Below are 25,170 nucleotides of genomic sequence, written 5' to 3'. Positions count from 1 at the left end.
CAATGGTTTAATTATTTTATTTTTACTATCCAATATTTATTGAATCTTGCTTTTTAACCCAGCATATAGTCAACTTTAGATTAAATTATATGTGCACTTGCAAAGAATATGTATTCTGCTGTTGTGTGTAGTGTTCTCTACAAGTCACTTATGTCAGATTTGCTACTTCTGTTGTTCAGATCTTCCCTATTGTACCAAAAGCTAAAACAAAAAGGTATACTTGTAAGTGTCACCCTGCGCCCCCTCCGTCATTCTTGTCCTTTCCACTGCATTCCTACCAGTCTCATGGTCTCCAGTGTTTTTTCTGTGTTTCTTTTTGTACATATCTTTTATGCAAAAGATAGCATACTGTAGATATCCTTTGCATTTTGCTTTTTGAACTTAACAGTACATCCTGGAAATCATACTTCATCATTAAATATGTAATTTTCTCTTTCCTTTTTTTTTTTTTTTTTTTTAAACCAGATACATAGTATTCCTTAGTGGGAATGTCCCATAGTTTATTCAGTTGCTCTGCTATGTATCAGAATTTCGGTGGTTTCCAGCACTTTGCAAGGCTGCAATAAATAACCTTATGCATATGTATATTCAGATTGCTGGAACTGTATCTTCAACATTAGTTTCTTGACGTGGAATTGCTAGGTCAATAGGTAAAAGCATGTGTAGTTTTGTTAGGTAGTGCCAAAGGCCCTTCCATAAAGATTGTGCCAATTGCACTTCTGCCTCTTTGCATACGCATGGCTGTTCCTTCAACCTTGCCAAACAGACTGAGTACCATTATTTATTTCTTTGTCTCTTTCCTTCCTGCCTTCTTTTTTTTCCTTTCTTTATAATTGTGGTAAAATATACATAACATAAAAATCATTCAAACAATTAAATGGACAACTTTTCACGTTAAGTATATTAATAATACTGTGTCACTTTCACCATCATCTATTTCCAGACTATTTTCATCATCCCAACCAGAACTCATATCCAGTTAGCAATAACTCCCCATTCCCCACTTCCTCCAGACCTGTTAATCATTATTCTGTTTTTTGTCTCTAGAATTTGTTCATCTAAGTTTTCCCTATGGGAGAAATCATACAATATTTGTGCTTTTGCATCTAGATTATTTCACTCAACAAGATGTTTTCAAAGTTCTTCCATGTTGTAGCATGTACTAGCACTTCATTTCTTTTTACAAATGCATAATATTACATTGTATGGATATTCCACATTTTGTTTATCCATTCATCTGTTGATAGACACTTGGGTTGCTTCCACTTTTTGGCTATTATGAATAATGCTGCAATGAACATTGGTGTGCACGTATCTGTCAGAGGCCCTGCTTTCAGTTCTTGGGGTATATATCTAGGAGTGGGATTTCTGGGTCATATCATAATTCTATGTTTAACTTTCTGAGGAACTGCCATAAAGTTTTCCATAGCTGCTGCATGATTTTACACCCCCTCCACCCCCCCTCCCCCCTTGCAGCAGTGTATGAGGACTCCTATTTCTCCACATCCTCTTCAACTCTTTTTATCAGTTTGTGCTTGGCCCAAATGGGGAACGGAAGGAGCAAAGAGAAAAAAAAAAGCTATTGCCTCTTTAAGAGTCCTCTTCCAATTTTACCTGAGAGGGGTTGAAACATTGGCCTCCTTCAGAGCTGGCTCCACAGCCACCTGAAGTAGGTGATCAAAAATAGTGATTAGCAATCAGACCACACACCTGGAATTTTGGAGAACCAGGTCCTTGTAGCCCACCTTGACACAGCAAGCTGTACCAGGAGCCCGAGCATAGTTTCCACAGCTGCCTGCCATGCAGCTAGGGAGTCGGGATGGTAGCTACTATTTGGAGGGGGCAGTTCACCACTGTTTACTACAGCTTACCAGCTTCTTCTCCATCTGTTCCCTGGATGCTAGCCACACAGTGTTCCACTAGATTCTGGAGTTCCAATAGTTGATTCAGAGTTCCTGCCCATCCTATGTGTTTTTTTTTTTTTTTTTTTGTTCTACTATTTTTTTTTTTAAATATTTTTGAAAAAATAATTTTTTACAATATTTTCAACTTAAACATTATTCACACTGAACACATATGGCAGCTTAACCTACCCAAATATGAAGTTTAAGAAACCAAAACTATTCTAGCTTTGTTAAAAGAAAACTTGTGCTGTAGACTATTGTCGTGATGGTTAAAAAAAGCAAGGAAAAGCACCACTCAAATCATAATGTTACAATTTCTTTGTTCACTTGGTTTATGGATTCTTCAAATGTTAGACTTCACACAGGTATAACTGTGATGCAGTGGACTGTCTTAAAAAAATGCAATTCTCAAATCACATACTTCCTCATATATAACATTAGGAGCAGAATTCAACATTTCTAACATGATAACATACCATAAAAATCAGGAATAGTTCTTATCTGTCACTATCTTGGAACCTCAGTAACCAAAGGCATTCTGGTCTATAACAAATTACTTCAAATTAACTAACAGGTCTTCAGAAAAAGGCGATTCTTTTTGATAGGGACAAAAACAAACTGAAGTCTGAACTGAGAAATATGCTCAACAATTAGAACTTAAATTTACTCATTTAAAAAAAGTTTATATATTAACAAGAGTTAGTTAACCCTAAGGAAGCAGTTTAGCCTCAAGGAAGATTTAGTGAAGATTTAGAGGTCATTAATTTGGTGCTTTGTCATATCTTGACTGGTGCTTCTTTCCTCACTGTCTTTACATCAAGCCATGGGGCCAATTCTATTTTCAGTAAATGCTTGACAGTTTTTTACTTAATAACAGTCTCAGCACTTTTATTAAGTATGCAAGACTAACAAAACTTTGGCAATGCATAAGTGTAACACAGTGACAACAGAGAGCTTTTACAATTAAGTCTTCTAATACTGCCTTCACAGTGTGGAAATTGTGCTACATCCACCAAAAGAGGGCCCCGTCTACTCAAATATTTTAGTACTTCACCCCAGGAACAAACTCCTTCGCATTTGGATTCAGATTGCTCTTCACCACAAGATCTTCCAGAGAAGAGCCATCACTGATAACAAGGTCATTAAATTGGTCCTGGATTTGGTCCATAGGTTGTGGGAGATCTCGAGCTGGAATAAACCACTCATGTTCTTCTTCCTCTTCCAGCATTTCTTGGAAACAGCGTTCAATAAATTCTTCTTCCCATAACTTCTCTTCTATCTGTCTGTTGAGTTCTTCTTCATTTTCCATCCACATGTGCTCTGCAAATGGATTGTCATCTTCGTGAGAATGACCGTTAATAATCACATCTTCATTGCTGATGCTTGGGCTAGTACTGCTGCGACTTGGATCTTTCATGGTTAGCGTTACTTGTCGTTTTTAACCCAGTGCACGGTAGCGGGCACGGCAGCCAACGAATCCTGTCGGCCTCCGCGGATCTTCACAGGCAGCGCCGCTCCCCTGCTCGACGTGTGCTTTGCCCGCCTCCTCCCTTCTCCACCATCCTCTGTGTTTTGATGGAAGGACTGATTCCTGGAGCTTCTGACTCTGCCATCTTCCTACAATCTCCTCTTTAATACTTTTTAATCATCGAACAATTAAAAAAAAAATTGAGATCAAATTCACCTTCCTAACCACTTTAAAGTGTACAATTCAGGGTGGGATGAACCATCACTATTCTCTAATTCCAAAGTATTTCCATCACCCCAGAAGTCACTGTCCATTCCCCTCCCCAGCCCCTGGAAGCCACAAGCTGCTCTCTGTCTCTATGAATTTGCCTATTGTGGACATTTCCTATATACAATATGTTGCCCTTTGTGCCTGCCTTCTTTCACTTAACATAATGTGTTCAGGGTTCATCCATGTTGAAACGTGTATCAGTACTTTATTCCTGTTTATGGCCAAATAATATTCCACTGCATGGAAATAACACATTGTTTATTGGTTCATCAGTTGATGGACACTTTGATTCTTTCTACTCTTTGGCTATTATGAATAATATTGCTATTAACTTTTTTTTTAAAATTCAGTTTTATTGAAATATATTCACATACCACACAGTCATCCATGGTGTACAATCACTTGTTTGCAGTACCATCATATAGTTGTGCATTCATCACCGCAATCTATTTTTTTTAATTAAACTCAGTTTTATTGAAATATATTCACATACCATACAATCATCCATGGTGTACAATCAACTGTTCACAGTACCATCATATAATTACACATTCATCACTACAATCTATTTCTGAACATTTTCCTTATATCAGAAAGAATCAGAATAAGAATAAAAATTAAAAGTAAAAAAGGACACCCAAATCATCCCCCCCCCATCCCACCCTATTTTTGTTTTAGTTTTTGTCCCCATTTTTCTACTCATCCATCCATGCACTGGATAAAGGGAGTGCGAGATCCACAAGGTTTTCACAATCACACTTGTCACCCCTTGTAATCTACATTGTTATACAATCGTCTTCAAGAGTCAAGGCTACTGGGTTGGAGTTTGGTAGTTTCAGGTATTTACTTCTAGCTATTCCAATACATTAAAACCTTAAAAAGTGTTTTAGCTATTCCAATACATTAAAACCTTAAAAAGTTTTAAACCTTTAAAGTGCGTAAGACTATCCATTAGAGTGACCTCTTGACTCCGTCTGAAATCTCTCAGCCACTGAAGCTTTATTTCATTTCATTTTGCATCCCTGTTTTGGCCAGGAAGATGTTCTCAATCCCACGCTGCCGGGTCCAGATTCATCCCTGGGAGTCATATCCTGCGTTGCCAGGGAGATTTACACCCCTGGGAGTCAGGTCGCATGAAGACAGGAGGGCAATGAGATCACCTGCCAAGGTGGCCTAGTTAGAGAGTGAGGGCCACATCTGAGCAACAAAGAGGCACTCAGGGGGAGACTCTTAGGCACAACTATAAGCAGGTTTAGCCTCTCCTTTGCAGTAACAAGCTTCATAGGGGCAAGCCCCAAGACAGAGGGCTCAGAATGTCAAGCCATCAGTCCCCAATGTTTGTGAGAACATCATCAGTAATCCAGGTGAGGAAATCCAACACCTCTGCATCCTCCCCCAGCTCCTCAGGGGGGCCCTGAAGATATATTTTTATTGTCTGCCCAAATTACTTTGGAATATGTTGCTATTTCACTCTAACCTATACAGACCTACCATAGCTCACTTCCTATTCAGAGTTCATGTAATGTGGTGTTTGAACAAACTGACTGTAGAAGTTATATTGTTTAGAAAATATAGATCCTACACCAAATGAACATCTCTTCCCAAATATCTCTTCCCTTGGTCCCACATGGAAGCTGAAGTTTTAACACACAGTCAGTTTCAGCCTTTACCCTTTGGCCCGATTTGCTGTAGTCTTAACCAGATCTGCTTCATTCATATCTTTAATTGAAGTCTGGGCTCTTTTTCAGCTTTTTTTTTTTTTTTTTTTTTTTAAACAGTTGCTGTATGCGTTAATACTGAGATTCATATCTGCCGAGCTCTAGCTCTGAGTTTCAGGTGTCACACATATACCCAATGTTCCAGAGACTAATCAGGTTACATACAAAGGGATCAACATCTCAAGAGGTTGGAGATAGCCATTACAATTCAGGAATAGATTTGACTGCTGTAAGAGCTTACAATCTAGGGACCATTACAATAATCGTTTCCCTGTTAGCTGTTAACTTTTGCATACAAGTTTTTGTATGGAGGTATGTTTTCAGTTCTCTTAGGTATATATCTTAGTGTCATTACTGGGTCATGTGGCAACTGTGTGTTTTAACTTTTAAGGTGGGGAACTTCAGGGTATTATTCACAGTGGCTGCACCATCTTACATCCCCCTCTCACTGTATGGGGGTTCCAATTACTGCATATACTCACCAGCACTTGGTTTTATCTTTTTAATGAGTTGTCTTTGTCTTTTCTTCATTTCTCCCTTACTATTTAAGAGTTTCCTTTATGCATTAAAAATGTTAGCTTTTTTGTGTGATATATGTTGGATTTTCTCAGTTGTCATTCGATCTTGTTTATAATGTTGTTTTGCTGTTATGTCTGTTAGTTGTTTACTAAGTGGCAGATACTGTGACTGAAAAAGTACTGTTTGTGCTTTGGATGATACCATGTTTCTCTGTGGAGGGCTGGCCTTTTCCTTCACTGGCTGGGTGAAGTGGAGTAAAGGGTGCCAGCACTGAGCCGAGGCCAGGCGCCTCAGGCCCCGCTGGTGGGTCCTTTTCCCTAAACACCCTCTGGGCTTCGCTGTACTTTTCAGAGGCTCCCTCTCAGCACAGGACCAGTTTTCAGTAACTCACTAAGAGACACCTGCAATGTCTGACTCATTTTCCACATTGTCCTTCTCACCAGAATTCTGGGCCCCTCACAATCATAATTTGGTCTCAAGCCCAAAGATACTGCCAGAAGCTCCTCTGATCCTGCTCCTTAGTGGCTTTGGCTTGAACCTTCAGTTGGCAGCCCCCGTGGGAAAAGGCAGCCCTGTCACAGCTGGGCCTTGTCTTGTCTTGATTACTGTCTGTTACCTCTGTCTTGAGTCCTTCAAATATTGCTTGGTTGTTTCGTTTTTGTTTTTGTTTTTGTTTTTGTTTTTGTTTTAATCAGGCTTTTCTGACTTTTCCCTGTGGAAGTTTTAATCTTGCCCAAGTTACTCCCTCATACTCAAATGGAAGTTGTCTGATCACATTTAAAACATTCAGTTGTTTATCATTCATTTTGTTTTCACTTATCCATGTGTCTACTCTGCTAAACAATGAGTTGACTGAGGGGAAGGACTGCGTTTCAGATATTGTTAGTGTTTTTAATCACTGCCTAGTATGTGTAATGACTGCTCATTGGGTTTTTATTGTGCAATCAAAAGAAGTAGGCTGATAGCAAAATTAACAAATTTGGCTTTCTGTGAGATTGCCTCACAAGTTTAAAATCTATGATAAGAAAGGTTAAGTTAGATTATTTATAGATAACATGATAAATTTTTGACAGAGCTGAAGTAGGACCTCCTGGTCTGTTAATCATTGTTTAACAAATGTTTACTGTGCTGTCCTCACTCAGGCACTGCTCTGGGTGGCACATGGGGGCCTGTGGGGAGCATCTTGGTAGATAAAGTCCCTGATCTCCTTGGGCTCACCTGTTCAAGTGCCTTCTCCATGTGTCCCGTAAAGAGAAATTAGAACAGTGTTGTTAATATAAGTATACTGGGTGTTGAAACTTATTTTTTCTCTTACAGAATATGACAGATACCTAGCATCTAGCAAAATAATGGCAGCTGCTTACCTTGACCCAAACTTGAATCACACACCAAATTCAAGTACTAAGACTCACCTGGGTACTGGTATGGAACGTTCCCCTGGGACGATGGAGCGAGTACTAAAGGTCTTTCATTACTTTGAAAACAGTAGTGAGCCAGCCACATGGGCCAGTATTATCAGACACGGAGATGCCACTGACGTCAGGGTAAGTACTTGTTCCCAGGAGATGCCGGCCATGCAAATTTAGGCTAGATTTTAGTGGCACATACAGACAAAGATAAAGCAATAATTTTCACTTAATTTTTGTCTTGTATCTGAGACTGCTCACATTACAGAAATGTCAACTTTTTATTCAGTTAAAATATGAATGCCAGAGTTCTGAAATTTTTCAGGAAAATAATAAATGAATCATGTATTACTCATATAATGGATTGATTCATCCCACCCCCACTTTTTTAAAAAACTCTTTGAAGAGTACAAGGAAGAAAAGCAATTAAAATACCCTTCATTTTTATGAAATAAAATATTTTTTCAGAAAGTGTAATTTTAGAAGTATTTGTATACTTCAAAATATGATACTTTCTTCATGAATTGTTGAATATCTGCTGGGTACCGGACGTTGTGTTAGGTTCTGGGGATATACAATGCCCCTGCCAGATCCCTGCTCGTACCCCTTGCAGTCCACGGGGGGCTCAGTTCTAGCAGTCACAAGAGGCTTTGCAGGAGGCGCATGCCCGCGGACAGGGAGGCGTGGAGGAGTAGTGCCTGACTGGGGGCTTGAAACGAAAGGGTCGGCTTTGGGCGAGTTGCGGAAGGGATGGTTAGTGATTCAGAACTGTGGGGGAAGAGCGTCCTAAGTAAAGGGACTGCACTTCCGGAAGTGAGGAGACCACTTCAGGAAGCTGAGTTCAGTGTGTAGCATTGGAAGAAGTGCTCTCTCTGATCCAGTGTTGGAGAAATAGCTCCTCCTGCCTGACCCAGCGCCTGATCGCGAGTCACCGTTAAGGTTTGGAAGGGTCTGTGGCAACCTGAAGACCCTCAGCCTAGCTGCCAAGGAAAACCAGGCCCAGAGCAGCACACTTGGTGATTCCTTTATGTGAAGCATGAGGCAGATCCAGGGAGGCAGATTATGTAGACTGATGACTGCCAGGGGATAGGGGGAGGGGGCCGTGGGCCACGGAGGGATTAATTAGGGGGCTCGAGGTGTTCTGCTGGGGTGACAGAAGTGTTTCAGAACTCAAGAGAGGTGATGGTGGCACAACATTGTGGATACACTAAATGCTATGGAGTCAAAACTTTAAAATATTTAGTTGTATGTTATATGACTTTCTCCTCGATAAAATAAAAAGAAAGAAGTGTCCAGTGCTTAGGAAGATTAGATATCTTTTCCTTTCCTTTTGCACTGATAAAATTTATTTGCTACTCTTTAACCTACAAGTGTTGGTCGAGTTTGGATTTACGCCTAAATGTTACATTTGGGTTATATATAGTTTTCTTTTACCTGTGTGATATTTGTATAGCAATATACTAACTGTATTCAGAGTGATTGATTGATTATTAAAAAGACAGTCATTGATTCAAATTGGAAATTTGTATTAATATCTATTCATATATAAATGGTAATATGATAGTCTCTTTTTATGAAATTTTTAATGAAACTTGCTGGCTTTTACTAGTTTTTTATAGTTCTGTGTTTTACATTTATGTCCATGATTCATTTTGAGTTAGTTTTTTTATAAGAGTTGACGTTGAAGTTCATGTTTTTGCCTGTGGATGGCCAGTTGCAGTCTGCACTTTTTTTGGCTAGTGCTGTGTCACATGGTCAACCCTAGTTGCAAAACAGTATTTAAGAGCTGGGTACATTACCCTCGAATGAAAATGCAATTCTTTTTGTAAGAAAGGATGAAAGAATGATTATTAGGTGAGTAATCAGCATTGTTGGCAGCAACAGGTGGAGCGTTTGTCACTGTTTTCCTACCTTTTCTCATCTGTCCTAATGTTTTTAGAGTAAAACAAGGTAGAATGATTTCTTTGTGTGTGAAAAATACTTAGTGACTTTTGCTAGTTTTACATCATATTCAGTAATACCTTTGCCACTACAGATCCAGGTTTGTATTCAATGATCCCTGAATATCACCTCTTAGTTTTGGGAAAGCCGTATGGTTAAAACTTCTCCCTACCCAGTTCCCATTCACTCATTAATTTTCAATATTTGGCATTTTGCTTGAGCTGGGGATGTAAAGACAAATAAGGCAAAATGTCAGGCTCTACTTTGTTCATAGACTAGTTTGTCAATAACTATATTTCAGTTCAATAGGTACAGCATTGAAGTATTTAAAAGTTGTAGCAAACTAGAAGAATTCCTTCTGCTTGATTGTGAGATAATTTATGAGCCAGATTTTAATGTATAAATAGTAGTTGCCTGGGTTTGTGTAAGTAATTGGGTAAAAGCATGCTTATTTAATTAGGATGACCTCGTTATACATGTAGTCGAGAGGAAGTTAAAAGGATGAACTGCAAAAGAAAGTGAGGCTATCTAGATTATGAAGGGCTTTATATTTCCAGATAAGATATTCTACCTTTATTATGTATTTCACAGAGCTACCTTTATTATATATTTACACAGTAAAGTGTAGATTAATACAATAATGTTTGGGTTTTAGAGGTAATTAAAATATATAAGATTGATCTGAATCATCTGAGTTCTAGAATTTATTCCAGGTACTTTATTTAGCCCCTTTTAGCAAGTGGGAAAAAAGAAGAAGAACCTGAGAGAACATAGGTAGTGTGACCAGCATAGCATATTTTGTGAGTGGTAGATGCAGTTAAGCCCTACCTTGTCTGAGCCCAGAGCCTGTACTTGCTTCCACTGCAGCAGATTTCCTTCCTTTTCTAACAGCTCTGCTGCAGTGGAAGCTACTGCAGTGCAGTGCATGAGGCATATGGGATTATTTTGTTGGAGAACAAGTGCTTACAAGCCCCAAACCACCAAATACCTAAGAAAGGTCAGCACCATGTGAGATAGATGACACACTTAACAAAGGAAAAAGCTTTATAGTAGATGAAAGAGTAAATAGTGACTTAAGAAGGAAGTTTCAACATAATCTTCTTTCAGATATCCAGAGATAACAGAGAGAATCATATAGAGGTTTTGGGAAAAAATAAACCCAACAATTAAAATGAAAAAAATGGAATTGATGTAAGAAAAATCTCAGAAGATTGATTAAATAGCAGACAGCACACAGTAGAAGAACAAATAAGTGAGTGATGAAAATAGGAATTTCCAAAAGAATCTAGTACAGAGAAAGAGAGGTTATGAAAGAAAAGTCAAAAAGATAGAGAACAGATTGGGGATTTTTTTTTATCTTTCTACTAAAAGTTCCAGAAGGTAAAAACACTGCACTGGAAGGTTTTTCATAATAGATGGGCATTATTTGTAAATCACTTTCATTGAATGGTTTACTGGTATAATTGTTGAAACCATAATACTGTAACTGTGAATTATTTACCAGATGTTTGGGACATCTTTCTCTCAAATTCCACGTGTCTGAGAGGAACATTATGGATATGGAAATTAACGTATATTGTTGGGAAAGAGCAAAAGGGAAGAAACATGACAGTATTTAAGGGCCTGTGACTCTAGCAGAAATGAACTTAATGGCAGCAAGGGGGAAGCCGTCCCATCATGTTCTGATAGGAAATAGATTATTGTTGTCTAAGCTTATTGAATAATTACATTCTGTATTAGACTCTATAGCTACACTGCCCATTTTAGGAGCCATTATAAGCACATACGATCATGTGCTGTAACTGTCAAAAACATACACCAGATTTTGAAAACTTAGTATGAGAAAAAGGTAAAATATCCCATTAATAATTTGTAATATGATTACGTGTTTCAAATAATATTTTTAATTTATTTTTTATTAGAGAAGTTGTAATTTTATAGAAATATCATGCAGAAAATACAGAGTTCCCATATACCCCCTTACGCATGCGATTTCCTCTATTATTAGCACTTTGCATTAGTGTGGCTTCTTTTTTTTAATGCAGTTTTATTGAGATCTAATCACATAACATACAATCATTCACAGTTTACAATCAGTTGTTCTCAGCATTGTCATATAGTTGTGCGTTCATCACCCAAATCAAACTTTGAAAATTTTCATTACATCAAAAAATAAAATAAAGGTTAAAATAGAAAAGAACATCCAAAACATCCCATTCCCTCCCCCAATTGTTCATTTGATTTTTTTAATACAGTTTGAGATATATTCATACACCCTGTAGTCATCCACAGTGTACAGTCAGTTGTTCACAGCACCATCATGTATTTGTGCATTCATCACCAGAATCAATTTTTGAACCTTTTCCTTACTCCAAAATAAAAATAAAAGCAAAAAAGAACACCTAAATATTTCCATCCCCTCTGTCCCACCCTATTCTTCATCTAATTTTTGTCCCCATGTTTCCACTCATCTGTCCATACACTGGATAAAGGGAATGCTAGCTTCAAGGCATTCACAGTCACACAGTCACACTGTGCGAGCTACATAGTTACACAGTTGTCTTCAAGAATCAAGGTCACTGCATATCCCAAAGTAATTTGGGCAGAGAATAAAAATATATATGCAGGGTCCCCCTGAGGAGCTGGGGGAATATGCAGAAGTGCTGGACTTCCTCACCTGAGTTGCTGCTGATGTTCTCACAAACATTGAGGACTGGCAGCTTGGTATACTGAACCCTCTATCTTGGGGCTTGCCCTCATAAAGTTTGTTACTGCAAAAGAGAGGCTAAACCTGTTATAATTGTGCCTAAGTCTCCCCGAGTGCCTCTTTGTTGCTCACATATGGTCTCTCACTCTAGCTAAGCAAACTCGGCAGGTGAACTCACTGCCCTCCCCCCTACATGGGACCTGACTCCCTGGGGTGTAAATCTCCCTGGCAACGCAGGATATGACTCCTGGGGATGAATCTGGACCCGATATCATGGGATTGAGAACATCATCTTGACCGAAAGGGGGATGCAGAATGAAACAAAATAAAGTTTCAGTGGCTGAGAGATTCCAAATGGAGTCGAGAGGTCACTCTGGTGGACATTTTTATGTACTATGTAGGTAACCCTCTTTAGGTTTTAATGTACTGGAATAGCTAGAAGTAAATATCTGAAACTATCAAAATCCAACTCAGTAGCCTTGACTCTTGACCATTGTATAACAATGTAGCTTATAAGAGGTGACGGTGTGATTGTGAAAACCCTGTGGAGCACTCCCTTTATCCAGTGTATGGATGGATGAGTAGAAATATGGGGACAAGAATTAGATGAAAAATAGGGTGGGATGGGGGGAGTGATTTGGGTATTCTTTTTTAATTTTTATTTTTTATTCTGATTCTGATTCTTTCTGGCGTAAGGAAAATGTTCAAAAATCGATTGGGGTGATGAATGCACAGCTATATGATGGTGCTATGAACAGTTCATAGTATACCATGGATGACTGTATGGTATGTGAATATATCTCAATGAAGCCAAATTTAATTATAAAATAAAAAACAGAATCAAGGTCACTGGGTTGCAGTTCGACAGCTTCGGGTTTTTCCCCCAGCCAGTCCAACACACTAAAAACTAAAAAGTGTTATGTATATAGCACATAAGAATACCCTCCAGAGTGACCTCTCCTCCATTTGAAATCTCTCAGCCGTTGGTACCTTATTTTGTTTCATCTGTTTTTCCCCATTTTGGTCAAGAAGATCCTCTCATTACCACAGTGCTGGATCCAAGCTCATCCCCAGGAGTCATTTCCTGCATTGCTAGGGGGATTTATACCCCTGGGTGTCAGGTCCCACGTAGAGGGGAGGATAGTGAGTTCACTTGACAAGTGGGCTTAGAGAGGGCCACATCTGAGCAACAAAGAGGCTCTCTGGGGGGGCTCTTAGGCACAATTATAAGCAAGCTTAGCCTCTCCCTTGCAGCAATTAGCCTTACAAGGGAAAGACCCCAGATCGAGGGCTTGGCCCACTGAGTTGGCAGTCCTCTATGTTTGTGGGAAAATCAGCAATAACCCAGGTGGGGAAGTCCAACATTTCTGCATTTCTCCCCAGTTCCTTGGGGAGTCCCCACAAATACACTTACACTCTCTGCCCATATCACTCTGGCATGTATTGGGGTTTCACCCCAGCCTGTACAAACTCACCAAATCTCACTTCCCATTCATAGCTCCATGCACGCATGGTGTTCAAACAAACATCGTACAAGTTAAATTATCTAGTGTGTTACAGAAAACATAGATCCTGCACCAAATAAACATCTCCCTTGGTCTTGCGCACAAGTTGTAGTTTTGAAACCCAGTCAGTATTGTCCTTTACCCTTGGGCCTGATTTGCCTTAGTCCTAACCAGATCCGCTTTGTTCATATCTCTGATTGAAGTCTGAACTCATTTTCAGCTCTTTTAACAGTTGCCGTGTGGGGTAGTACTTCTCTAGCTCCAACTCTTGGGTATCAATGTGGCTTCTTTTTGCAATTGATGAAGCAATACTATTATAATTATACTGTTATCTATAGTCTGTAGTTTATTTTAGGGTTCCCTATTTGTGTTGTACATCCTATAGTTTTTAAAAAGTTTTATTCCTAACATTTTATTCCCCACATTTCCTCTTTTAACCACATTCAAATATATGATTCAGTGGTGTTAATTAAATTCACAATGTTGTTCTACCATCACCACCATCCATTACCAAGACCTTTTTTATCATTCCCCAAAAATGTATTTTTTATATATTGGTTCAGGTATATTGTTAGGATTAAATGCACCTGTTCCTTTTTACTTTTTTTCAAACATGACTACTAGAAAATTTAAAATAACGTACATGCTGCATTGTGTTTCTGACAGCTCTGCTCCATAGAAAGTAACTATCAGAGAGACTGTGTGGATTGGAACCAAATCTCTGGAGGAGTTGAAAGATTTATTTTCACTAGGGGCAGTAAGGGATCTTGTCATGTTTTATTACAGAAGTTTTATTTCTCATGCTTCAGCTTTTAAATATTACTACTTCTACATATCCTTGCTAGTTATGAGTTAGTTTAAATGTTTGTGGATTCTCAGGACTCTAGGTTATAAGCAAAGAATACAGAAGAGAAATAGCAGACAAAAAATACTCACTTAGGGTGTCTGGAGCTCTCCCATGCAGGCATCTTGGCCTTGGGCGCTTTTTCTCCGGGTCTGGAACCACTGCCACCTTGTTAAGAGGAAGAACAAGGTCTGTTTGGTGTGGGGTCCCTTCTGGTGACCTGGCCATGTAGGTTTGTTCCATCTCCATATCCAGCCTCGGCCTTGTAACCCCCCAAGCTCTCCTGAAGTCAGGTATAAGCCATAGATCCAGTTATGATTACTAAACAGAGCTGACAGGATGGTATGTTCTTCCCTTGTGGAAGTGGGCCCATGGTTCTGGACATCATTTACCTCGAGTTAGTACCTTTCGTAGCCTTGAGCAAATGTCAGTACCATGCTCCAGGCAACTCTGGTGATAGGTATGGGCCAGATGTCCAGAATGGCCAAAATTATCTCTCATTTAGAACTCTCATTTAGACATCATAGTGATAACTTCAGAATAATAAGGACCGAGAGAAAATTCCTAATGCTGCCAGAGAAGCCTCCTACCTAGGAGAAAGAATGATGTTTCATCAGATTTCCCATCAGCGATGCCTTTTGCAAGAAGACACTGGAAGAGTATCTCTAAAGGCTCAGGGAAAATAACTTGGACCTCTGAAGTCTAAACCACATAACTTATCAAACCAGAAATGGTAGAATAGAGGTTTCTGCAGAGATAAAAGGATGTAGAAAATTAGTAGTGGGCTGTCTTTCATAAAACAGTTAGAGACACAGTGACGCAGGGGACAGAGGTGGAGGGACCCAGAAGGCAGAACCTTCAGAGGATGCAGGAGGCGGTGGCCCCCATCACACTTGCTGCTCTGAGAGCTGCAGACCTGTTTTAATCCACTCTGCCTTCTCTGCACCTCCTCCCCATGTTTTGTTTGGGTTCATTCTGTGTGTGACCCTAATGCCACCCGGCTGTCCTCCTGTATCTTCTAGTCCTGGTTTTCTAGACAACTGTTTCACACCTTCTCCTTTATCTGCAAACCGCCAACATGTGAGAAATTCCACAGATTCCTGCATAGGAACACACACCACGCTGCTGTTCTCTGTCTTTTCATCTCTTACTCGGGAAGAACTCTTTCTCCATGCTTCAGCCTAATGCTTACCCCTTCTTTTCAGCACTCAGATCCCTTGGCATCCTCTCTTACTCCTCTTTTGCTCACACCCCATATCCAGTACGTTAACTAATCCTGTTGGTATTTTCTCCAAAGTATGTCTCCAATTAGTGGGTTCCCTGTGACCTCCATGCCATGGTCACCTCTCACCTGCATTGTCCCCTGGTCTCCTAACTTACACCTCTGCTTCCTCATTTGCCCATGGGTCAGCTCAGCACCACAGTGAGAGGGTTCTATTGCCATGAAAGGGGGCCCCTCCCCTGCTCAGAGCCCCCCAGGGCTTCCTGTGTCCTTTAGGTTCACCTTCTGCTCCTTCGAGAGGCCCCCACCCCCCTTCCCCATGGCCCTGTGATCTTCTGTTCTACCTGCCACTCTTTTTCCTTTCTGTTGCCTGGATTGTTTCCCTCACATGCCAGTCATCTAATTGCTCATTTTCTCCAACCCCACAGGGCTCCCCATTTCTCTCAGAGGAAAGAGCCAGATTCTTCCTGTGGATCACAAAGACCTTCAGGATCCCTGACTTCCTGCCCCTGCCGCACGCTCCCCCTCTGCCTTTCCTTTCTACCTCGTTCAGGAAGCTCCCTTATCCCCACCATCTGACTTTTCCCATCCCTGTTTTGTTATATTTTGATCAGATTACTTACTGAATATGAGCTTGACAATTGTTTTCTCATTTCTTACCTGCTTTCTCCCACTAGACTGCGGTGGGCAACTGTGTGGCCGCAGGAGCCTTTCACCTGTGCAGTCTTGTCCACGGCCTCCTGAACAACTTATTCACACACTATTCAGCCCATCCTAAGGGTACAGTCAGTGGCTCTTGGAATAATCAGATAGTTATACATTCACCACTGCAGTTAATATGAGAACATTCTCATTGCTTCTGAAGAAAAAAGTCCCATTCCCTTATATCCCCCTATTATTGACATTTAGCTTCGGTATAGTGTCTTTGTTACAATTAATAAAAGAATATTACAATGTTACTGTTAACTATAGACCTTAATTTACAATAATTTTATTTTTCCCATATACCACCTTATTATCAACACCTCATAATAGTGATGTTCACTTGTTCTAGTTCATGTAAGAACTTTCTTGTATTTATACAATTAACCACTGTCCTTGCCTTCTCTAGGTTTTGCTAAGTTATACAGTCCCAGTTTTTATCCTCTGGCTTTCCATCTGGTGACATACACAACTCTAGTCTTCCTCTTTCCACCATGCTCAAACTCAGCTTTGTTAATTAGACTTCCAGTAATGTGCCACCCTCACACAGTATTGTTACCCATTTCCGAACCTTCACAGACAACCTTGTTGAACCTTCTGTACTCCTTAAGCATCGATTGCCAAATCTCTGCCCTCTTTCTATCTCCTGATAACCTGTGGTTCCTACGTTAACTCTCAAGAGTTTGCTCATTTGAGTTAGGTCATATTATTGAGACCTTACAATATTTCTCCTTTTGTTTCTGGCTTATTTCACTCAACTTAATGTCCTCAAGGTTCATTCACCTTGTTGCATTGCATAACGACTTCATTCCTTTCTGCATCTGCACAGTATTCCATGGTGTGTACATCACAGTTCTCTCTTCTGCACTTGACTGGTATTTCTATCAACCCTTCATTCCTAGCTTATTTTAAAAAATTACAAGACCTAGAACAAGTCATTCAGTAACATGAAATCTGGGTAGGTACAGTATAATGCTGATACAGGGCTAAATAGCAGCTGACTTCTTTGACAATATTCTTGTCATGTTGAAAGCATTTTAAAATTTTACTAATAAGCACATTGGACTATTCTGTATAGTTCACCCTCAGTTTCCAGTAGCCTCATGAGTCATCAGGGAAAGGTTGACTTAATTATCTGAACCTGTAATAGTAAATAAGTAAAATAACCTGGTCAGTCTGAGTGGTTTGCTTGAAAGGTTGTGTACTTGGTTGGATTATTATTAGTTATTGTTACCAAGATGGTAGAGGGAAGAATAGCAGTAGAAAGTAGCAGTCTGATCAATTTAAAATCAGCCTTCTGACTTGAGTGGAAAATATATAAACTGTTTGGAACTCTGAGTTTGTGGAAGTTGCAGCCGTGTGAGCAGAGTCATGTCAGTTTTTGGAAATAGGCTGGCCTGTGCTAAGAAGACCAGGAGCTGTAGGGGAAGGGAACCAACCTTTCAGGCACCTACAGTTGCCTGGAGGACTTGTTCCCGGAACATTTCCATGGGTCTGCAGTGATAATGGTTAGGTTTTGTTTCTTGACACTTCATGTGTTATAAAGATAAGCTCTTCTCTCTGATGGAGAAGTCAGGTAAATGAGCTTTAAAAAGCTTGAATACTGATTATTAAGGCTTCAAAGTATTTGGGTGCTAGGAAGGACTAAAAGGGTCTTAACATATTAAACTATCATCTAGGAAGGAAGCTAGAAAGGAAAACTTAATAGAGACAGATGGGATCAGAAGTAGGGTGAAGGAGAGTTTGCAGCTGCAGGACCTGGGACAGAAGAGTTTTCTCACTGGACTCTCAGAGGTGGTGACCATGTCAGGTGCAGTGAGGCCCTCAGAGATGCCCACGCCCTTGTGATGAGAAACCGGGCAGATGCTGCCTTAAAGGCAGAGGGGTGCTGCAGATTGGGGCTGTGAGATGGAGAGATCACGAGTGCCTGAAAATGGAAGGCCTTTCATCCTGTGGTCAGAGAGATGCAGTGTCACTGGCTTTAAAGATGGAGGAAAGGGTCACGAGCCAAGGAATGCAGGAGGCTTCTAGAAGCTGTAAAGAGCAGTGAACTGAGGCCCTCCAGAAAGGAACACCGGTCTGCTGAAACCTTGATTTTAACCCAGTGTGTCCCATTTTAGACTTCTGAACTATGGAACCGGAAGGTAACAAATGTGTGTTGTTTTAAGTTATAAGTTTTTGGTAATTTGTTACACCAGCCACAGGAAAGTGATACAGGGACCGTGGAGCATCAGGAGACAAGGGGCGTTCTTTGTCTCGGAGGAATTTTAGGAGGACTCGTAGTTTGCTACTGAACCGAGAAGAGATACACGACGTGTGTTAAAGAACAGGATTTGGATTTCTGGATCTTTTTTTTGATAACTGAATGGTGATAGGCTCGTAGCAGTACAGGATGCGACCAGAGAAGGTAGGAATCTGTTGATTTCCTAACTGAAGAGCATCTGAAAGAAATGCATTGAGAAAAAGAACCACTGGGCACTGGAGAAGACTAGTCATTGTGATGATTATACTTGTTGGTAATCCTAATAGGAAATTATGATTAGTATTGAGCAATACACGTGGCCTCGTGGCCTCGATATCTCCTCTAGTAATAGAGAAATCTTGAAAATGACCTGTGAGGAGATAGCTGAAAGTATCAAGTAACCCATTCTGGTCCCCTTCTCCCCACTCCAGCCTCCCTGCAGACCAGTTAACCCTCTCATGCACATAGTGCATATCTTTCCCCTAGTGGACGGCAAGACTTTGAGGATGAGGATGGCGTCTTATCCATCATTGTTTCTCCTGTGTCATGCTCCTGGTGGGAACTGTAGGCGTTCATTGAATTTATGAACGAGTGAGCAGCAAGCAACGGGCACATGGCCGACGTGGAAAGGTCATTTCAACTCAGAGCACTATGTCAAAGATAAGTGATGGAGTTGGAGCAGGCAGACTCATAAGATAAAAATACTCACAGAAGTGAACAAAATTACAGCCGTATCTCACTAGTTGTCATCAGGGAAGTGTAAATTATACTAACAACTGTGAAATGTGCCCCTTTTTTGGTAAAATTATTAAAATTTTAAATTTAAGATTGATTTTATCCAGTATTAACATAGGATGAAGGGTAAGTCTCCAGTATTAAGTGTCAGATTTAATTGGTAGAGTTTTGTTCATTGGCAGTTTGGGTATAATTATCAAAAGGAAATAACTATCCTTCATTAGTGAAATAGATGTGTGTATGGCATTACTGTGTGTTGACAATGGATAAGCATGATGAGGACATTGACTTTATTTTCAGCCTTAAAAATAATTCCTTGTCGGAGAACCCAGGGATGCTACGCCAAGTCCGGTGGTTTGTGGGACAGCGAGAGAGAGGGGCTGGGGCTGAAATGAAATGAAGGCTTAGACTCTTGCGGTGGCCTTGAATCTCCGGGAACCTCAGGGGTTTGAATATTGAGGCTGTCCTTCCTCCCTGGCCACCCGTACAAGCGCCCTGCATTCGGGGTGGACAGCTCCAGCAACACACCCAGGCTGAGTTCTCCAGCTGGACCCCACAAGAATCATTTCCCCACACACGGCGGGGACAAGGTGGAGAACTGACTTGAGAGGTATAGGTGACTCACAGACGCCATCTGCTGGTTAGTTAGAGAAAGTGTACGTCACCAAACTGTGTTTCTGAAAAATTAGATAGGTTTTTTTTTTACAAATTGAAAGAACCCTGTCGAGCAGAGCAAATGCCAAGAGGCCAAAAACAACAGAAAATCTCAGTGCATATGATAAAACCAGACGATATGGAGAATCCAACTCCAAAGACACAAATCAAGTTATCAGAAGAAACAAGGTTCCTTGCAGAATTAATCAAAGAAATACAATCAAGGAACGAAAACATGGCAAAGGATTTAAAGGACATCAAGAAGACCAGGGCCCAGGATATAAGTGACATAAAGAAGACCGTAGAAGAGCATGAAGAAGACATTGCAAGAGTAAATAAAAAAATAGAAGATCTTATGGAAATAAAAGAAACTGTTGGACAAATTAAAAAGACTCTGGATATTCACAATACAAGACTAGAGGAAGCTGAACAACATCTCAGTGTCCTAGAAGTCCACAGAACAGAAAATGAAACAACAAAAGAAAGAAAGGAGAAAAGAATTGAAAAAATCGAAATGGATGTCAGGGAAACGATAGATAAAATAAAACGTCCAAACTTAAGACTCATTGGTGTCCCAGAAGGGGAAGAGAATGGTAAAGGTCTAGAAAGAGTATTCAAAGAAATTGTTGGGGAAAACTTCCCCAACCTTCTACACCGTATAAATACACAAAGCATAAATGCCCAGTGAACTCCAAATAGAATAAATCCAAATAAACCCACTCCGAGACATATTCTGATCAGACTCTCAAATACTGAAGAAAAGGAGCAAGTTCTGAAAGCAGCAAGAGAAAAGCAATTCACCACATACAAAGGAAACAACATAAGACTAAGTAGTGACTACTCAGCAGCCACCATGGAGGCCATAAGGCAGTGGCATGACATATTTAAAATTCTGAGAGAGAAAAATTTCCAACCAAGAATACTTTATCCAGCAAAACTCTCCTTCAAATTTGAGGGAGAGCTTAAATTTTTCACAAACAAATTCTGAGAGACTTTGCCAATAAAAGACCTAACCTACTTCAGATTCTAAAGGGAGCCCTACCAACAGAGAAACAACAGAAAGGAGAAAGAGATATAGAGAATTTTAACAGAAATATATAGTACCTTACATCCCAAAGCACCAGGACACTCATTTTTCTCTAGTGATCACGGATCTTTCTCCAGAAGGGACCATAAGCTGGGACATAAAACAAGCCTCAAGAAATTGAAAAAAAAAAAAAAAATTGAATATACTCAAAGCACATTTTCCAACCACAATGGAATACAAATAGAAGTCAATAATTTTTCAACTGTAACTCCACTATTTACTTCCTACATGATATAAATTACACAAACTCTAATGACAAATCAGTGGTTTTGAACTCAATGTAAAATATGTAATTTTAGACAGCTATATAAAGGTGGGGGAATGGAGGAGTATAGGAACATAGTTTATGTGTCCGATTGAAGTGAAGGTGGTATCAAAGAAAAACAAGATTGATATGGATTTAAGAGGTTAATTTTAAGCCCCACAGTAAACACAAAGAAATTATCAGAGAATATAACCATAGAGATGAAAAGTAGAGTGTGGGTTAAGAGAAATGGGGGAAGGGGCAATGGGGAGTTAAGAAATGAGGGTGGAGTTGCTGTTTGAGGTGAAGGGAAATTTCTAGTAATGGATGGTGGGAAAGAGCATTACGACATTCTAAAGGTGATTAAAGCCACTAATGGAAGGCTAGGGAGGGGGTGGAATGGGAAGATTTAGGCTGTACATATGTTTCCACAACTGAAAAAAAAAAAAAAAAAAAAAAGACGGTCTAAATAGATGAGAATTGAATGCCAAGGATGAACCTGGATGGGATTGGAGGATAGAGGACAGGTGGCTCAAAGGGACACAGTTGAGACATAAGGTAAAGGAAATAATAGAATGTAAACTTTGTATCATTGTTGAATCTCTTGTACTTCTTAGCTGCTCTTAATGGGATTGCATAAAAGAATGTTCTTGTTCATAGGAAGTGTATATGTGAATTGTAGTGTATGTTCAAAGATGTGTGCAGCTAGCTCTCATATGTTCAGAAAACAGAGCAATAGATGATGGATGATAGATAGGGAGGGAGGGAGGGAAAGAGATAGCGATGTGACAGCATGTTAAGGTTGGTGGATTGAGCTATCGGGGGAGGGGTCAGGGTATGATGGAATTCTTTGTATGGGATTAGTATTGTTTTTGCAACTGTTCCTATAACTTTGAATTTATTTCAAAATAAAAGGCAATTCTGCAACAACAAAAAAATACAATACCACTTACAGACATTCAAAAAATGGAAATACTTAGGTATAAATCTAACATTTCAGCTCGGAACTTGTGAGCTGAAAACTAACAACAATGAAATCAAAGAAGATCTAAATAAATGGAAAGATATACCAAGTTCATGGATTGGAAGATTCAACATAGTAAAGACATTAATTCTTGCCAAATTGATATATAGTTTTAACACAACTCCTATGAAAATACCAGCAAAATTATTGTAAGTGATAGATAAGATTATTCTAAAATGTATATGGAAAGGCAAAGGATCTAGAATAATTTAAACAGTTTTGAAGAAGAATAAAGTGGAATGAATCATTTTACCTGATTCCAAGAAAAAAAAAATTCCTTTATCATAGATGTCTACCTTGAGAATTTAATCAGGAAAATCATATAATTCTGAAGCTTGGGATATGAGATAAATGGAGATATGGAGGTTTCATAGTAGTCCAGTGTTGTTTTATATATGACAGAACTAGATTGTCATGAGTCTTCAAAGCCAAGATGAGAAATTTAAATTTAATCCATCTACTTCTAGTGGCAGTTTAACTCTTGTCCCATTATCAATCCCAGAGACCATTGTTTTTCAAGATGTAAATATTTTAGAAATACTATGTATATGTACTCGTGTGCATGTGTGTATGTTATATGAAAATGATAATATTCTACAGCTGTTCAGTGCATTGTTTTTTTCCCACTTAAATATTCTTGGTGAGATTGTCCCTTAACAGAACATGCAGGTATACTTTATTCTTTTTACTGGCTACAGAGTATTCCATTGGAAGGATATATTATCATCAGTTAACCTGTTCCCTGTCAGTGTGCAGTTGGGCCATTGACACTTGTGCTTCCCTGAGCAGTACTGCTGAGAGTGCAGTTGTGTACTCGTCCCATCCTGGGTGCGTCGCTTGTGTGCACAACTACCCGACAGGGACCCAAAGTGTCACTGTGTGTGTGTGCTTTCACACAAGCCCGTGTTGTAAGTGAGGCTGGACATCTCATGGTTACAAGTCTTTTCTGTGAGCTGTCTGTTCCAGTAAAGATTTTTGACCAGAACAGGGAAACAAATGACCGTAGACTTTGAGAGCAGATAGGTGCCGTCCACTCTGTGTCCACTCTGTGTTAAAATTGTCTTTGCTCCCACTTCCTGCACGCTGTTGTGAGCCCCTTCCTGACCCGAGGAGGCCTGCCCACCCTTCTGCCCCCCAAACTGCAGAGCAGTGCCCAGGTGTTTCTGAGTTAAAGAGTGTAGGCTTAAAGTACTACTTGGCTTTCAGAGACATTTCTTGAATTATTCAGAATAAAATAATTTGTTCTCAAAATTATAATTCTTTGTTAAATTACTGAGTATATGTATTTAAGCACTAAATATTGAATTGCTTGTGTATCCATAGTCCTGGTTGCTATCCAAATTGAGTTAGAGGTGAAATGTACAAGGGTACTAGAAAATGAGAAATAGGACAGAACAGAATTCGAAAGTATAATGGCAAAAAAATTCAAGAAAAGGTAATTTCTTTGGGTTTACTGCTTTTAAGTTTTTGATAGAGGGTCAAAGTTTCAGGTATATTTAGTCATGAGATAGCTACAGTATGAGAGTCCTTTGTTAGGCAAACTCAAACTCAAAATCCTTCCGGGTCTAAGTTACCTTTTAGACAGTGTGATCAAATGATCTGACCAAAACTATTTATTCATAGACCTTCAGTATTAGGAATGTACTTTTTCCCATGAAATACTGCATTTCTGGCCTGGGCCTCTCTAACTGTTACTGGCTCTCTGCAGATGGGCCCCACTTTGTGCTCCATTGTTCGGAGGAGCTGAAGGCAACCTTGGCATGGGGTCACCAGGGCAGGCTCCTACAGAAGGGAGGATTTACCCTGAGGCATTAACAATGGCAAACCCGAGTTTAGGAAGCATCTCTTGCCGTCCTCTGCTGTCCCTCTTGCCTGAGTGTGGAAGGGCAGGAGCCGAGGGAACCCAAACGGAGATGCCGGCAGCTCTCCCGGGAGGAAGGCCACCCTGGCCCTGCAATAGCAGTGAGCCGTGACAGGATCAGATCTGGGCTTTAGCAAGGGCTGGTGTTGGTGTGTACTTTACTGAACTGGCAAAGCTGGGACCGAGAGACAAAAGTGCTTTTGTGAGAGTTTGAAAGAGGCACCAGCTCCAGTCTGTTGCATCTCAGGGATTTGTGTGCTGGCAAGGAAAAGCTGCAGAAATTGCCTCTGAGAGAATTAGAAAAAGGTGCCCCTTCCTCTTGGCCGGTCCGCCATCCCAGAACACTAGACTTGAGACTGAACGTGGGCTAGATATCAGCTCCCCCTAAGCCTCCTGGCTAGGAGCCCTCCTGTAGGGTACAGCCTGTGTCGTCACCCACAGGGGCCCTGCGGGAATTCCAGGCCTTGGGTCAAGACACCTGCACATTACACACGCTGCAGGCACCCTTCTCACCCTTGAAGAAGCCCGTTGGCTCTTGCAGCCTGGGCCTCTGTTCCTGCCTTCTCTCTGGTACCACATCTAGCCTTACCCTGTGTAGCTCCCCTCTGTCACTTCCCCCGTGCGTGGTGGGCAGCCTTGTGGTGAGGGTTCAGTGGTCTGAAACAGGGCTGACTGCCACTTGGCCCACTGGGTGCTCAGGAGACACAGCTGCATGCCTGGCACTGGAGCCCACAGGCAGGGCCCACGCCGTGCCTTGGACTTGTGTATTGTTCTTGATCTTTGCTGATGGGGTGGGCTGGCAACGGCCTTTGTGATATTACCCACAGCATCATGCTCCGCCCACAGCGAGTGTGCCATGATGAAGAAATTGTTAGTCGGTGCAGGGACTTTTAAGATGTTTCGTGACATTGTAAGTTGTATCAGAGCGTCAATTAATTGGTAATTTTTAAAAACCAGTGATGATTTTCTTTGACAGAGTTGTTTAATAGGCATTTTCATTTTAATATTAGCATCACTTACAAAAAGCTTCCATTAATCACCTGGAAGATTGAAAGATTATACTCCCTGCTGTAAGGGCAGATGATGGTTTCCGTCCTGTTTACCACAGAGTCTTCCA

The 25,170-nt window shown here is 40.3% G+C and overlaps 2 protein-coding genes across 17 annotated transcripts in view; one reads left to right on the top strand and one right to left on the bottom strand.

The window, feature by feature from the left end:
* PTK2 (protein tyrosine kinase 2) overlaps positions 1 to 25,170 on the top strand; it is a 337,628-nt gene that overhangs the window by 114,919 nt on the left and 197,539 nt on the right. For 15 of the 16 annotated variants that reach the window (XM_037802716.1, XM_037802714.1, XM_037802719.1 and 12 more), the window contains one exon: positions 7,197 to 7,423. In XM_037802716.1, coding sequence (XP_037658644.1) covers positions 7,197 to 7,423 — 227 coding nt within the window. Of the gene's footprint in view, positions 1 to 7,196; positions 7,424 to 25,170 lie in introns of those variants that run through there. The other variant, XM_037802725.1, reaches the window with a different exon arrangement.
* Positions 2,861 to 3,391, bottom strand: LOC119508973 (polyadenylate-binding protein-interacting protein 2-like). Its single transcript, XM_037802729.1, has one exon. The coding sequence runs from the start codon at positions 3,319 to 3,321 to the stop codon at positions 2,947 to 2,949; it is 375 nt and encodes a 124-aa protein (XP_037658657.1). The 5' UTR covers positions 3,322 to 3,391; the 3' UTR covers positions 2,861 to 2,946.

Source organism: Choloepus didactylus, chromosome 14 (assembly GCF_015220235.1).
Source record: "Choloepus didactylus isolate mChoDid1 chromosome 14, mChoDid1.pri, whole genome shotgun sequence".
In the NCBI taxonomy this organism is placed as follows: Eukaryota; Metazoa; Chordata; class Mammalia; order Pilosa; family Megalonychidae; genus Choloepus; species Choloepus didactylus.
This window is presented reverse-complemented; position numbering and strand designations above follow the sequence as displayed.